At 40.1% G+C, this 16,894-nt stretch overlaps 1 protein-coding gene across 8 annotated transcripts in view; it reads right to left on the reverse strand.

The window, feature by feature from the left end:
• Nucleotides 1–16,894, reverse strand: part of MED12L (mediator complex subunit 12L) — a 334,051-nt gene that overhangs the window by 47,446 nt on the left and 269,711 nt on the right. For 5 of the 8 annotated variants that reach the window (XM_048863447.2, XM_075132179.1, XM_048863442.2 and 2 more), the window contains 7 exons: nt 12,924–13,035; nt 11,471–11,560; nt 9,590–9,699; nt 8,879–9,014; nt 8,328–8,495; nt 6,136–6,498; nt 3,685–3,841 (listed from right to left, as the gene is read on the reverse strand). In XM_048863447.2, coding sequence (XP_048719404.1) covers nt 3,685–3,841; nt 6,136–6,498; nt 8,328–8,495; nt 8,879–9,014; nt 9,590–9,699; nt 11,471–11,560; nt 12,924–13,035 — 1,136 coding nt within the window. The remainder of the gene's footprint in view (nt 1–3,684; nt 3,842–6,135; nt 6,499–8,327; nt 8,496–8,878; nt 9,015–9,589; nt 9,700–11,470; nt 11,561–12,923; nt 13,036–16,894) is intronic. The other 3 variants (XM_048863443.2, XM_048863445.2, XM_048863449.2) reach the window with 1 other exon arrangement.

The following is a 16,894-nucleotide window of genomic DNA, read 5'->3' on the forward strand; positions in this document are numbered from 1 at the left end:
GTCTAGAGATAACACTTCATCCTGCTATGAGTGAAGGAGAGTGGACTAGATGATCTCTTAAGGTCCCTTCCAGTCCTGAGAGTCTATAATTAACTTATTAGGCTGCAAGCTGGGGGATATTTACATCGAGATGAGAGCCCTAATTAAGGAAAGTTCCCCTGTGGAGGAACAGGAGGGGGTTCTATAAAACCAGGGAGCTGGTAGCAGAACAAGGGCTGCAGTCAGTCTTTCTGTGATATGGGAGAGAAAGGGATTTGGACCAAAGAGGAAGAGTTTGTCTAGCAGAACCGGAGATAGGGGTTTAGCTAGGGTGGAGAATGTGAGCCTGGGATAGGAAAGGTAGTAAGTAGTCCAGGAGAAAGGCAGGAAGGTTTGGCATAGTGCAGACCTTGGCTAGTGGAGAGAGGCCTCTGGACTGGAACCCAGAGTAGCGGGTGGGCCTGGGTTCCTCTACCAGCCAATGAATGAGCGGCACAATCTGGGCAGTGATCTTGAAGACTATTTGGGACTGTTCATCCCAGTCACTGAGGAAGTGACTTAGCCATGGCAGTGGACTTAAGGACTGCCTAGGATGCCATGGAGGATTTGACAGAACTCTGGAAGGGGAGGACCATTGTGACTTGGCCGGAAGGTTAAGGCACCAATATGAGGCACTGCCGCTCCTGAGGAACCAGAGAGCGATTGCAGAGCGACAGAGCGAGATGACGAGCTGGCAAACCGTGAGACGAGGGCATTCAGGCTGAAAGAGCTAATCCCCAGAGTGGCCAGGAGGGGGACCCCATGAGTAGCAAACACTGTGAGAGCACTATTGTAATACAAATGGATAACAATACATGTATAATTGAGGACCACCCCAGGGAAACAAGGAGGATGACTAGAGACCTCTAATCCCTCTAATGCCATTCTGTCAAAGGGACAGGGAGAAAGAGAATGCTCTCTGGAGAAATGTAAAATATTGATTATTCCCTGTAACAACCTAAATAGTTTAGCCTACACCTTGTACCTATTTAGATTAGCATATGCAAAGTTTAAGCCTTACTTATGTTACATATACTGTTTCCTTTATTTTATATTATTTTTCCTACTTCTAGTATTCCTAAATCTTGTTTTACTGAAATCCAGATGATTTTAGAACGGTCAAGAATTTCATGCAGATGGTCACAAAGAAGTAAAACAACTTTCAGCTTCCAAGAGGTGGCAGTTATGAAAGAGTGTCTGAAATCTACCCAGCTTTGGAATCTTGGTCAAATGGCATGGTCTTAGGAGTCCCCTCTTGTAAGATGTGCTGCTTTCCTCTGGTTCACCAGATACACAGAAGATACCCAAGTTTAAGGGTCAAAGTGACAAGAGTCTACATACCACACCTGTACTATCAAAATTATGTCATTTATGATCACTGCGAATAGAATGGCACAGAAAAATGCCTATTTGAATTATCAGGGAGATTTAGGCACAGAGGTTTATATCCCTTCTTTTTCACTCCCTGCAAACGTCCATTTTCCAAGAGGCTCCATTCCCTACATGATTATTGTAGCTGGTCAGTTTGTAACAGTGTGGAGTCTGTGTCTCTGAATTAGTTCTGTACCAAAGGTTCAGCCTCATTGTTCTCTGTGGTGTATAGCTAAGATCGTTTGTCCTCCTCCACGCTCGGCTCACTAGTTTTAGCAACATCGGGACCCCTACTGAGTACTGTTTTGGGTTTTGGCATTGTTGGGACCCCTAACAGATACTGTGTGAAACTTGTAATGGGTTGAGCTAAAACCCCACTGAAATTGGTAGGTGTAAACTCATCCTTCAATTACCATAACTATAAGCATAAGCCCCACCTAAGACAAAAGGTGTGTGAGAACCCATCCAGGAGCTTTTGGTTGAGTATTCTTTTGGCTAGATGCATTTGGGGAGTGGAGGGCTGGGAGAATGGGAGGGGAAGAGAGATCACATAGAAACTGAGGACAGACAGTCAGACAGCCTCAAGGAGCATTTGAAAGCATAGTGGCTGATTCTGGAAGAAACTTGGGAAGAGGTTTTGGGGATCAAGGGTGCAGGCTAAAAGAGTGCTCTTTGTGCTGTGAGCAAAATAATCTGTTTCCTGTTATTTGATTCCTTCTGCATTCAGAGACACAGGACTGTGTACATTCTCTGTAAATAAACAAAGTTGTACAAAAGAAATACCAGACTCAATTTCTACTTCCAATTGGAACAACCTACTAAACCCTGAATTTTTGGCTAGCCTCTCAGGCCAAAACAGGTAAGAGAAGGGTAAGACAGGATACAGGGAGAAATGATTTCATGCAAATGGAAGGGAGAGAAATACACATAAAAAAGTAGTGAGATTGCTTGTTTTGCATGGTATTTATATTAGTTCCATCTCCCTCCCTCCTTTTTCCCCTCTCTCTCCAATTTCTCAACCAAAATCTAATTAGAAGGTTTATAAATAAAAGGCCAAAGAAATCTCCATAACTAAATGCAGTAGTACTAGCAGCTCTCAAGTCACACTTGTTCCAGCATTCCAACAGCCTCCTGATTGAGGTGGGTACAGCTGGATTGTGCCAATAGGTATAGTCTAGCAGTTTGAGATCACAGGACTGCAAACCATAAACTCCTGAGTTCATGACACCAAATGTTTGAAAAATAGCTTTGAAGACTGACAGTGGTCTGTGAATGCTAACTCCTGGTACTGAAGATGATAAAGCGATGTACTGTACAACACATTTTATCCTGAAAAATAAAAATTATCCATGACAGTTCATTAACAGAAAGTGAGTAGTTTTATGACAATCTGCAAAAGAATAAGTCCATTCCACCCTGACATAATAGAGGCCAAATATCTCTTATTCTCTGTGTGCTGCCTGACATAAATTAATGTGTGTTTACTATGAAGGAAAACTGACTTCATTTGCAGCTTTCTTAACTTCATCTCCTTAATTTTTACAATCATCTAACATTTTCTAGACATTTTTTACCTAGAATAAATAAAATCTACTTATAGTTGAAACATCAGAAAAAATATTTTATGTTTATATATTTGTAACCGAACTTATACAATTTTTATGTTGTATAATTTTCCTTCATGATGTGGTAGCTATTTTTATAGCATCTAAAGATTTTCTGTATTTCCCCTTAGAGTATGCAAAATATTTTCATTGGACATGAACATGAAATGAAAAACAAAATAATGTATGCAAACAAACATGGCAAGCAAATGCTGAAGATATGTGTTATCCCATGGTATTTATATGCCACTTATAATGGACATTGATCAATTTATAACAACAAACCAAAAATCGGGATTGGATTAGTATCAAAATACACATCATGAATCAAAGTAACAAGGCAAATACCATTATTTTTTTAAAAATTATATTTTCTTATACCTCCCACATTAAACTATTTATCAGCATTCTGCCAGAATTCCTCTAACACATCTCAGTGATCTATTTGTGCCCAGTGATAAAACACAAATGTAATACATTAATGGAGGTGATCCTCAAAGTTTTTTAGTTGAGAAAGTAAAGCCCTTGTATTAAGTGAACTAAAGGATTAAAACTCAAGGCTTCAGCAGACACATCATGTTTTGGGGCAAAAACTAAAGTAAAAATAAGATATTGCTGTTATTTCAAGAAGTAACATTCTTATTATTCAACAAATAACATATCTCCATTTACTTCCAAAGCCTACACATACCTGGTGGAAGAGGCTGGTTCTGAACAAAGAAACTAGGCTGTTGTGGTTGTCCCATAATGTTATAACCCCACAAGGCAGACTGGGGATGATGCATCATTTGAGAGGAAATTGGTGAATAGTTGGGAGGCACTCTGTATAAGTTGTTCTGTGGATATTCCTTGAACATACCATAAAAAGGAATGTTACTGACGTTCATACCCTACTAACTCATAAATAATGCCAGTTTTCCTACTAAATTATTTAAGGATTGGAGACTGTTCCCATTGTAGTTTACTCTCCTGTAAAAAACAGATGGAGTCACAAACTATTTACAGGTAACTAAAAATGACAGCTTCTCTTAAATGTTCCATCCTGTTTCATCTTATAAAAACTATCTTCTGCAGGCTAGAGCACGTCAACACAATTTATAGTGTACCCACAGATAACACGGGGAATCTAAAGTGAAACATCACAAAAGGCAAAAAACCCCAAACCCTACATTAAAGCTACCACTATTGTATCTGCATATGCAACACATTCACAAGCTAGTCTTAAGCTTACATAATACCACTACATCTGGACTATAGTATTAAAACATTTATTATATAAAGAAAAGGTTTCAGAAATTGTGGGTTTGCCATTCAACCATGAAGTTCTGGCCTTAGGTGAAGAAAAGGTCATATATAATAGGACCTCAGTCATGAACACCAGAGTTACGAACTGACGAGTCGACCCCACACCTCATTTGGAACCAGAAGTACGTACTCAGGCAGTATGCAGCACAGTATTGTGTTAAATGCAAACTAATAGAAAAAGGGAAAGTTTAAAAAAAGATTTGACAAGGTAAGGAAACTGTTTCTGTGCTTGTTTCATTTAAATTAAGATGGTTAGAAGCAGCACTTTTCTTCTGCATGGTAACATTTCAAAGCGGTCTTAAATTAATGTTCAGTTCTAAACTTTTGGAAGAACAACATAATGTTTTGTTCAGAGTTATGAACAACCTCTATTCCCTAGGTGTATGTAACTCTGAGGTTCTACTGTAGAAGGGTTAAGTTTGCCACATTAGAGGTTTTCTATACTGTGCATGTGCATTGGACCTTGGTGTTTATGTGAGTCTCAGACAGCAACACCCTCCAAACACATACACAAAATACAGCATAAAACAGAAAATTTCGTAACAAATTGCAACAAACTCCATGGAAAGTTAAAATGGCATCCATTTATTAGATCCTAGTGACCTGTTTCAAGCTGTCCATGTCCCTTTAATATGAACTAGGCCTCAACCAAAGCCCAAGTTCCAAACACACACTGATATTGGTAAATTTAGAAATGTATCCAAACTATAACTCAGGTGCTTCTCTAATGCAAGCAAGGGAACAAATAATAACCATGTGTGGGTATGCCTGAATGATTCAGATCCAGTCTACAGTAGAACCTCAATGATACAAACATCAGAGTTACAAACTTACCAGTCAACCGGACACCATGTGGACCCAGAAGTAATCAATCAGGCAGCAGCAGAGACAAAACAAGACACCTTCCCTCAGAAAATACTGTACTACCCTCAGGGGCTCAGGGCTTCAACCACGCGGGGGAGGGGGAGAGGGGCTGCAGCTGCAGGGTCGGGGAGGTAAGGCTCCAAATGGTTTCTGACCCTTGGGAGCACCAGGGCCCAGTGCTTTAGACCCTTGGGAGTGCTGGGGCCCAGGGCTTCAGCCCTGCGGCTCCATTCTTGGCTTCAGCCCGGCGGGGGACACCGGGGCTTAGGGCACTAGCTACAGGGGGAGTGCCAGTTTTAGCTGAAACTGAGGGCAGAGCTGTGGGGAGCCCTGAGCCTTGGCAATCACTCCCCCCACACCCACCCTGGGTTGGAAGCCAGGAACAGAGGCTACCCCCCATGAGACTAAAACCTGGAGTGGAGCTGCAGGGCTGAAGCGCCGAGCCCCAGCGTTCCCCCCAGGTCTAAAGCCCTGAGCCCTTGTGCTCCCGCAGGCCAGAAGCCCTAAGTCCCCTGCCCAGAGCCCCACCATCCTGAGTGTCAGAAGCCCTAACCCCTCCCCGCCCCGGCCCAGAGCTCTGACTTCCCCCACTCTTCAGCTGCAGCCCCAACCCACCCTATGGCTGAAGTCCATAATGTCTTATTAGGGTTACGAACATTTCAGAGTTACGAACAACCTCCATTCCCGAGGTGTCCATAACTCTGAGGTGCGACTGTAGTATGTTTCAGTAGATTTCATATTAATTTTCAAGTATTATTAATTTACAGTGCATTCCTATACATCAATCCTTTAGGCAGGCTTGTCTGGTAACATTTTGTCTTACTGCTTAATTTTTACAATTTACTCTCTTCTTAGCACTCAATCTTGCAAGTTGCTGAGCAACTTCTGGAGGTGGTGAATACAATCGCATGTTGCAGCAAGAAGCCTTTAATTACCTGGGTACTTGTTTAACGCTGTACATTTAGTCACTTACATCTGCTCTTGAGTTTGATTTTGTCTTTCTTTTCCTGCCTTTTGTTTTCTTCTCTTCGTCTGTGGTAGGCTTTCCCTGATCTGACAGCTCTGCTGATTTTCTTTCTGGTTCCTGAGAAACGGGTGTAGTAGGCTCTTCCTCTTCCTCCTCTGGAGGAAGTGATAAGGGCTCGAGGTAGTAGCTTCGTGGCTTGGGCTTGGGATGTGTGTGGTATAGGAGAAGATGCTGCTGCTCCTCATACTTTATCACTTTCCTATCAACACGAACTGTACCAAACCAAGCCCAGGAGAGTGGAGCAGGATTTTTATGACCCTCAAATAAATCCCAAGAGGACACTTTCTGTTTTGTTGATACCTGAAGACCCTGTTTCAAAATACAAAGTACCACAGCACTCTTAAAATGATACCTTAACAACAAAGAATGTGAATTACCTGCTTTTGTGTACTATGGTTAAAACCACTGTATGGATTTTTTTTCCCCTCAACACAAAAACTATCATTTACATGTTTGTATGGGAATTCAACTAGCATCCAAGGCTGACACCTGTTAGAATGAATCAAGCTACATTTTCATAGTTTTGTATGTTGATAGCTGTACCGGGTTTTTTGAAAATGTGGTTATTTTCCAATAAATTTCTTACGTTTTATCTATCATGCAACAGCTTCCTTGGACATCAGTGCAAACAATCTACCTTTTAAATAACAAAAATTATTAATCACCAGATTAAAACATAGGACCAAAACACTCAAAGTACATATATTTAAAATACAACTGAATAAGTGTCAGCACTAATACTTCAGGAAATGCAGAACCTGGGTTGTAAAATAAAAAAGCTGAATTGCCCTTGGAAAGAGCGGTACAGCTAAAAAAAAATCCTAGCTTTTCTTTTTCATGCTAAAATTTAGGTCAAAAAGTATGTAAATTTACATGAAGCTAGACAGTTTTCCGAGGACTACTCATCCAAGGAAACTGGTTTGCACTGCTCGTTTGTGAAATGTCTGGAATAAGAAATGTGTTCCCAACATACCAGTTTCACATAGTAGCATTGAGAAAACTGAAGCTGCTCACTCTAGCCCAAAAAGACTCTCCTTCAAAGGAGAAATAAATGTGCATGATTTAACTTGCTTTATAGAGCAGCTTTGAGAAGCAGGGACCACTCTCTCCCTTCAGGAAAACTAAATCAATTGGGCTCTTTAACTCCTACCAAATCCCTCCAATGATTTTTAAAGGTACCCGTTTTTAGTTATATGCCTGATGTGCCCTGTGGCTAGACCTTGGGTGGGGGCACACTTCACTTTTAGGGAAAGGCTGTTAGTGAGGATGGATGATTGTGTCCCAGTGGGGCAACAGTTTTTCTCAGAGCTACTCCAGTAGTCGCCTCCAAGGCATAGGTTATTTCCATTTGGTAACATGCATATCAGATGGCAGTCAAGACCCTAGATTGTAAAATGAAGCAATACAAATTTCAAAACTAAATAGATAGGAATTGAACCTGAATCTCAAACTCTGGGGCTTTTGTTTGTAGGAGTTCATAGTAACCTTTCATTCAATTTTAATTTGTGTGGGTTTTGTACTGCCAGTTTTATAAATTAATTAAATAAAAAATGAAGTGAAACAATCAAAACTGCTGAATTTTGCTTGGTGGCTACACAAGACTATGTAAAAACCATACAATTTTTCATTGCTTACACCTAAAACCAAATCTATCCAAGCTTCTCAAAACACTTGCAAATATCGGTGAGCTGTTACATGAGGATGGACTGAGTTTTTATTGGTAAGGAAATCTAGAAAGTGTCACCCACTGTGTGTGAATTTTCATACAGCTCAAATTAAAATGTATGTTATCTCTGTTGACATTAAAGCATACCTGTACCAGTAAAAGGTCAATTATCTTGAAAAAGATTTTTCTAAAAGGTATTGTTCCATGAGGTTGAGAATTCTCGATCTACCAAGAACATCCATTTCTCCTCTCAACTTGGTAACATTATGACCATTTTTAGGAGTGATTATGCATAGAAAGATCAGCTGTTTGTTTCTGTTTTTTAAGGAAGGTACATTAAAACAGAAGTACAGTACTTCCATAAGTTTCAGATACAGTCAGACACTGTAAAAACTTACATCAAACTGTTTATTTGACTTTCATATGCATGAGAAAGTCATAACAAAACTGAGATGTTAAGGTAAACATTTACTCTTGCCTGTTTCTTATCTATGGAGTCAAATCCTGCAATTTTGTTTCCTTTGGTGTCAATCAAAGATCCCATTGGCTCACAGGTGATAATGTCACACGTCTGTTTTGGCAAAGGTAGCAACTGGCGAACTTTGTCAATACTTTCCGAACACTTGTCTCCTAGCTCTTTCTAACAAAAAAGAGAAGTTAAAATGTTACAATGCTTCACAATTCAAAGACAGCAAGTTCCCAGATGAATCACTTCCTTGTACTTTTACTAAATATAATCAAGTATTTTAGCTTGGCCTTTGTTGCACCTATAAATTGCCTTGTGCACTTCCTTTTTATTTGAACACAGAAGATATAAACAGGATTTAAGTGAAATGGGCTGATTTAAAAGTCTCAAACATGGCTAAAAGTATGATGATACTCCTTCAGATATTGCTAGGGCACTTGTTGCTGAAGGATCTTTTCCTTTCAACCGCCCTGACAATAAAACTGTGAAGATTAAAAGATGGGCCTAAAATGTGATTTAACAGGAATGCAGTTAAAAATCAGAGGTCCAAAACTTACTTTCAACTTTTTCACTAAATTCATGTATGCCCTTTTGTTCTCTTCGGACCCCCCTTGGGATGCATTTGATAGGTCAGAAGCTAAAGTTCCATTGATGAGAACGCCCAGCATATCAAGGACAGTCGTGAATAATTCACTAAGAGGTAAAGAGATAAGTCGTATGTTGCATCTTAAAGAGCAATACTGACACATCTTGTTAACTCAACATTTAAAATTCTATCATGTTTATAGTAACACGATTGTCAATACCTCTCGGAAATAGATTATGGCAAAGACTACGGACACTTATTTGGGCATATTGAACCAGATTTTTCAAGCATATTATGCATACACAAACTCCAGGGAGCTTGTACAACCCCTGTACACATGCAGGTGCATGGTCAAATATATGAACACAAATATTTGCAAATCGGAGCCACTGTAGATTGTAACATCACATAAATTGCTGGCATAAATGGTCATTAGAAAAAATAGGACCTGATTCAGGAAAGCACTTAGGCACATGCTTAAATACATCTCTATTCAGAACAGTATTTAAGGAGGTGCTTTATTTTAAATTCTTGCTTAAGTGCTGTTCCTCCCAGAAGTGCTTCCCCAAATCAGGGCTGTTACTACAATAAGCTACGATAAACATAAATATGACTATCTGGATTTTCATTCAAAGCATTACAGACATTAATGAATTATTGAATTATAATAAGAGTAACATACTTGTTGGTTTGCATATCGACAGTTCCTGAAGTAATTATCTGAAGGAGAAGAAGTGCCCAGTCTGTAGTCCACTGTGTGCTTCTCTGCACAGTGTCAAACATTCCACCCACCTACATGCAAAACAACAGAACACAGAGAACTCAAATACATACATGTTTCTATCTTTGAATATTTATTAGTTACACTATATTTGATGGCTTTTTTCATACATGAAATAATTTATACATTAACTTGATAAATTCTTTGGCAAAAAGACTTGATTCTCCCTGCCTCAAGACAACAACACTTCACAAAAGTGCTGAAAAATGAAAGATCAGCAATATCAGTCTTAACAAATTTAACGCTCAATCCAGCACCCACTGAGGTCAGTGGACAGATTCTAACTGATTTCAAAGGGTGTTGAATCATATCCTTAAAGAGTATAACTTTTCTTTATCTAAAATTTGATTAAAAATAGTTAATGTTGCTGCTGTTGAAAGATCTGAAGAAAAGGATATTTCTGAGCCCACGTTTGATTGACGACACTAGCTCATAGGTAGATTGGAATGGTTGCAACTAGTCTGATGCCTTTTCCATGGGAAGCACCTGTCCCTCACACTCCAGTTGCTGAAGAGCTGGGACTCCATACCCAGTGCCTTGTCAATCAATCTCCTCGTCAAGATTAGAGTGGAGGGAGGATCGTTGCTAACTTCTGGTCTGAAGCCACATGCTAGGAAGATACTTAATAATTAAATCTTTATTTGTTGCTTCTCACTGTAGACACAATTCAGTTTTCCTCAGTGAAGTCTAAAGCTTTAAAGATCACTGTTTCCACACTGGCTTTTCTGTACAAGGAATGTTCTTACTATTTGCAGAGTAACAGTCCTAAGTCCCAGTCATGCACCCACTGAAGTCCACATTACTTGTGACATTGACTTAAATAGGAGAAGGACTGGACCTGCAGGTTGTAGAGGAATTGAATTGCACCTTCTTTCTTGGCTAAAACCTGCCACCTGATTACACCCAGCTGTTCTGTTTCATTTTGGGGCTTCCCCATTTTGGATTTACGTGCTGCTTCCAAGCATGGGCTATTCTGCTGAGCTAAGCCTTTATTGGGAGTTGCATTAAAATAAAGAAAAGGAGGACTTGTGGCACCTTAGAGACTAACAAATTTATTTGAGCATAAGCTTTCGTGAGCTACAGCTCACTTCATCGGATGAATGCATCCGATGAAGTGAGCTGTAGCTCACGAAAGCTTATGCTCAAATAAATTTGTTAGTCTCTAAGGTGCCACAAGTCCTCCTTTTCTTTTTGCGGATACAGACTAACACGGCTGTTACTCTGAAACTTGTCATTAAAATAAAGAAAATGCCGTTAGGCCACCTCTCATTTAGAAACTGTCAAAGCTGACTTTGGAATTTAGCCATGTAGCTGCCACATGTGGGTGAATCTTCTAATTATGGTTGAGATTTTCTAAGCTGACAAGTGCTTGTTTCCGAAAAAAAAAAAAAGTCGGTTTTATATCAACATATAGTGACCAAATAGGTAAGGACTCTGGCTTTCAGCTTTCAAAAAAAGGTAGCACATTTGTGACATTCTCCAGTGATACTGCAGGGAAGGGAAACGAGGAAAAGAGGGAAGAAATGACAAGAGAAAGAAAAAAAAAAAAAAGAGTTGAATCTGCTAAGGACTTTACTATTGCTATTTGATTTTATGTAGAAGGTGCTAAGATACCCTGGCGATGGGCAGCAGAACAAAACCCAATAGACAGGCAGTCAGACTTCGTTACTCTCCATCTCCCTTGCCTCTTACCATCAACTGCAAACTAATTTCTGTCAACGGCTATTTTCGAATTTAGATACTATAAATATGAAGAGGAATATATTCATACATCTTTCTTACCAAATTAAGACGTAGTTGTAAGGCTTCATGCATCATCTGCCTAGCTTTAACATCATCCTGGTATCGTTCTTCCCTCCAGTTACTTAGGATCTAAGAACAACAGCCATTTGAATAAAAGTAGTTTTTCCCATTTAACTGTTAAATATTTCTACCCATCACTTCTTATTTACAAAGAACTATGGAAGAATTGTCTCACTTTTAATCTTCATTCCTTCACTGAATTTGGGCTTGATAATTTCCCCCCCTACACACACACACACACGCACACATTTAATGTTTATATCTACAAAGAACTGGAATAGATGCGATACTTATTTGTTGGCTCTGACTGTGAGGCTATATCTTACTACTGTTCCTTCAAAGAGAAAATAAGCAGTTTTGTCATCCACTCTGATAAAATAATAATTTCCCTCAAACATCCTAGCACCATGGGCTAGACACATGGAACACAGACATCAGCTGCTGCTCCTCCATTCTGTCCTATTGGACACCACAGATCAACAAAGACAGGATTGCAAGGAAGAGGGTGTAAATCAGAGTTTAGATGGATTTAGATGAGAACCTATAAAAATAGTTTTAAAAAAAGAGGAGGGCCAGGGAGCAGTAGCAGAAATGGAGAAAAGCAGCATCAAGGAATGGATCAAATGAGGATGGGGAGCAAAGCCAGGGACTGGATCTGATGTGAGTGAGAATATGGGGGAAGGTTGTTATTATTAATTTGTATGGTGGTAGCATCTAGAGACTGAAAACAAGTTTCAGGGCTCCATTGTACCAGACACTGTCCACACACTGATAAAAAGACAGTATCAGCCTTCAGGAGCTTACAGTCTTGAGGGTTAGAATCTGGTGGGAATCTGGTGGGAGCAAAGGAACTGGTGTAGAAGTGGCAGAGAGGGTGTATGTGCATGTGTGTAAGTTACCTGAAAAAACATTGCAGGATTGCTTTGCTTTGGGGAATGAGATAATTTGGGGATAATAATTTTTTTTAATAATTTATCTTTTTCTAATTATGCATTTACTCAAGAAAGAGACCTTTTTTCCAGAAAAATCTAAGTTTTTATGCTTTTATAAACTCAGTAGACATGAAGCACTGGGAGGCATTTCCCTGTCATGAAAACAATCTACCATTGCGTCTCAGAAAAGGTCTGAAATCAGGCCCTGGATTACTTACATTTTTGTTCCATTATTTTTAGAAACACTCTAAGAAAGTTATTGGTCAGTGCAAAGGGAAAAGTTATTTTTAAATTGCTGTTAAAGGAACATTTAGTCATTCTTATGAGCGGATAAATTAAAGTTCTCTTCATCTTTGATTCTTCCTTCATTTGACAATTCATTTCTGAAAATCAGTGTGTTGAACCTTTAGAACTTTCCCAGTTTTGCATGACCCAGTACACATAAAACTGATGGCACAAATATCAAATGGAGGGTGCTCAGTATTATGTGTTTGTTTTACCTGATTAACTTGATTTTGCAGTGATGTTAGAAGCCCTTCCCGTTGCTCATCCTGTCCCTTAAGGCAAGTAAGTACCAAAGAAAGGAAAGGTTGCTGACTCAAAAGAGACATGCTTTAAAAGAGGCAAAACACATAAGATTCAATTAGTAAGGTTATTTTGATACTTCCCGTCTCCATTCCCTTCCTTCCCTATAATTTTCCCCTGAACGAAAATGCTGCTCAGATCTATCTTGGTGTCTGTTTTAGTAAGTTACAGCCTCACAAGCCAGAAATTAAACAAAGTGTAAAGCAGACAGTGTATAAAGGGCCAATCAAAGCATAAAGGGACAAATCCTGAAGTCTTTACTTGGAACCTACATTTGTGGTGCTGAACCCCTCAACTCCTGGTTCAGTCAATAGGAGATGAAGAGGCACAGAACCTTGCAGGAGACACTCAAGCCTTACTCTGGAAAACAGGAGTCATTTTTAATCTATGTTAACTAACCCGTGTTAAAATTCTCATGAACACACAGCAGGTATAGTTTTAACCTATGTCAGCTGGACAAGGTAAACCCCAGACTCCTCCTGAAAGTTTACCTTATTCTGCTAACATGGATTAAAATTACACCTGCCTTATCCTCACTAGGATTTTAACAGGTATATTTTAACTAAAGCTAACTACCCAGCGTTAAAATTCTAGTGAAGACAAGGCCATTGTAGGGTTAATCCATGTTAGTGGGTCCTGGGAAATTGTCCAGGGATTTTAACAAAGGTTAGTTAATTAAAAAGATAACTTTCTGAAGACACGGCTGCACTAAAACTACCACTAAAGGGGACAGGTACTGTGTCAGAGTAAGACGGTCAAGACCCAGTCCAATGGGACGATGGGATATATATTAAGATATATTCCAACAGAAACTGACATAAATTTGGAAAGGAGAAAGAAGTTAAAAAAAAAAAAATTTCAGCAGAGGCCTCTGCATTCATCTAAATTCAATTCATGCAATTATTTTACCAGTGTTTTAAGCTACGTCTGCACTATGATCTAGGGATGTGATTCTCCTGCTTGGGTATACATTAGAGTTCCCAACTTTGGTTGTACGTATTCCTGGAGGTTTCCGCAAATAACATAATCTTTAATTAAAAATAAATATTAAATTTCTGGAGACTCCAGGACAATCCTGGAGGGTTGGCAACCCAAGTACACATACTCATGCTAGCTCTCATCAAGCTAGCATGAGTATAAATAGCAGTATAGCCATGGTTGCAAGGATAGAGGCTGCAGAGTACATAGTACATAGCCACCAGTTTCAGGCAGCTTTGCTATTTATACTCATGCTAGCTCAATGACACCTAGCGAGAGTATATATATAACAAGCAGAGGAATCACACTCCTGCCGCATAACGTAGACGTAGCTTTTGCTGTGTAACACTCACTGAAAGTTCTGTACACCATTATATATTACAACTCAAATGTACCTATTCATTTCAACATCTATGTACAACTGTTCAACAGCTGTATTTGGCATTTAATTTTTGCTCTCATAATTCAGGGGATAAGTAGCTAGAAAAACTCCAAAGCTATAAAAAAAAGCAATGCAGAAAATCTTTTCTATTGAAAGCACAAGTCAAAGTGTGATTTGGGCCAGAGTAGTGGCTCTAAGGATGGCACTGTAGCGACCCCTATTTATTCTCTCAATAACTTCCATAACACATTTGCTCCGCAGACAAGTCAAACATGGATTGTTATAATTGCTACCATTGCCATTCAATCTGATCTGAAAAATCAAACTGCATCCTCCAACTTTTACATCACCATCACCACAACCACCACCGCAAATGGTAATAAAAATTCTCCAGTCAGGGACTTATCTGACAATGATGATGACGTATAAGGCAAAACAGAGTTTAATACTCTCCCATAGTGGTACAGGCTCTGCCATGCAAGCACCAGTAAAAGCCTGTCTTTTTATCAAGTAAGCGTAACGCCAACGGACTCTGGTCATCAGCAGGCAGGATCGAACTGGGGACCTCTAGAGCTTAGTGCATGAGCCTCTATGGCATGAGCTAAAAGCCAACTGACTGTTAGCTAAGGCTGCGGAGCACACTCATTAATCTCTCTCTCTCTCCCCCTCCCCCGATGGGACAGAACACCACACCCAGAAGGTGTGCGGGTTACATAAGCAGATATGTCTCAGGCAGTATGCCTTCACTAAAGCACTGCAGGTGTAATTTCCACCTTGGGTAGACATATCTGTACTTGCTCTGATTGAGCTAGTGTGCTAAAAATAGAAGTGAATCCACACTGGCATAAGTGGCAGGAGAATCTAGCCACTCAAGTACGATCCCATCTGAAAACAAAAGGTACATACTTGGGTGGCTAGCCCCTCCCGCTGCCATGGATATACTTCTATTTTTAGCACTCTAGCATGGGTATGTCCACCCAAGCTGGAAATTACACCTTCCAGCTCTGGTGCAGACATACTCAAAGGCACACAGAAAGAATAGATATGATAAGACTATGATAGCCTTCTCTTGAATACCTCTGGTTTCGTGCACAGGGATATCTAGGCAGAAGAAACTTCCAAGTCTTAATATGTTCATGAGAAGATCATCTCAAAGGAGGCATTTAAATTTTCTGTGCACTAGGAAACTTTTATGGGAAGGAAGTACTGTGACAAAGTTCCTGCTCTACCTTGGTGGGTCTTGCGCTTATTGGCGGATTTACTCGCCTCGGAGCTTCACAGCAGTCCTCAGCTTGGCCGTTTTTCTGAACCCACAGTCCAGGTCGACTCCTCCTGTGTCTGACCAGGAGTTGGGAGGATTTGGGGGAACCCGGGCCCGCCCTCTACTCCGGGTTCCAGCCCAGGGCCCTGTGGAATGCAGCTGTCTCGAGTGCTTCCTGGAACAGCTGTGCGACAGCTGCAACTCCCTGGGCTACTTCCCCATGGCCTCCTCCCAACACCTTCTTTATCCTCACCATAGGACCTTCCTCCTGGTGTCTGATAACGCTTGTACACCTCAGTCCTCAAACAGTCTGCGTTCTCACTCTCAGCTTCTAGTGCCTCTTGCTCCCAGCTCCTCACACGCACACCACAAACTGAAGTAAGCTCCTTTTTAAAACCCAGATGCCCTGATTAGCTGCCTTAATTGATTCTAGCAGCTTCTTGATTGGCTGCAGGTGTTCTAATCAGCCTGTCTTAATTGTCTCTGATTGTTCTGGACCTTACCCAGGGAAAAGGGACCTACTTAGCCTGGGGCTAATATATCTGCCTTCTATTACTCTCCTATAGCCATCTAGCCTGACCCTGTCACAGTACTTAGACAGAAGGGACTGGTTCCATCTTAGCCCAAGTGGAATCTTGCTACTGAAACAGCAAATGAGCAAATGTTGGGAGATTTAAACTAGGAGTTCAGGAAAAACCAAGTGGTACTGAGGAGTACTCAAGTTAGTCAAAGAAATATGCTAAGGAAGTCAATAACCCAAAGGTATCTTTGTATCCAATAAAGGGTAGGACAGAAATTACAGCTGAATTGGAGAAGGAACCAGCTTGAGATCAGAGAGGTAAGTTCCAAAAAAAAGTAAGTGTGTCAAGACAAAGGAATTAAATAATATACGGGCATGGCAAATAAAATGAAACCAAACCTACATGTCTCAATACCAACCATTATGCCTGGCAGTGAAGATGATCTTGAAATAATAGGCATCTCTGAAATATGTTGCAATGACAAAATAAAATATACTATAAATTATACAGGAAGGATAGGTTAGGTTGCAGGGGGGGGGGGATAGCACTGTATCAAAATTATTCCATAGAATCTAACAAGAACCATACACTAGGGTCCATATGGATAAAAATGCTAAGCGATAAGAATACAAATGTTTTGGTACGTTCATACTACTGACCTCTTGATCAGGAAAAGTATGCTAAGTGCACAATGCTGAGGGAAATCAAAAAGGTAACAAAATATAATGATGTTGCAATAATGGG

This window comes from Caretta caretta, chromosome 9 (assembly GCF_965140235.1).
Source record: "Caretta caretta isolate rCarCar2 chromosome 9, rCarCar1.hap1, whole genome shotgun sequence".
NCBI classification, from domain to species: Eukaryota; Metazoa; Chordata; order Testudines; family Cheloniidae; genus Caretta; species Caretta caretta.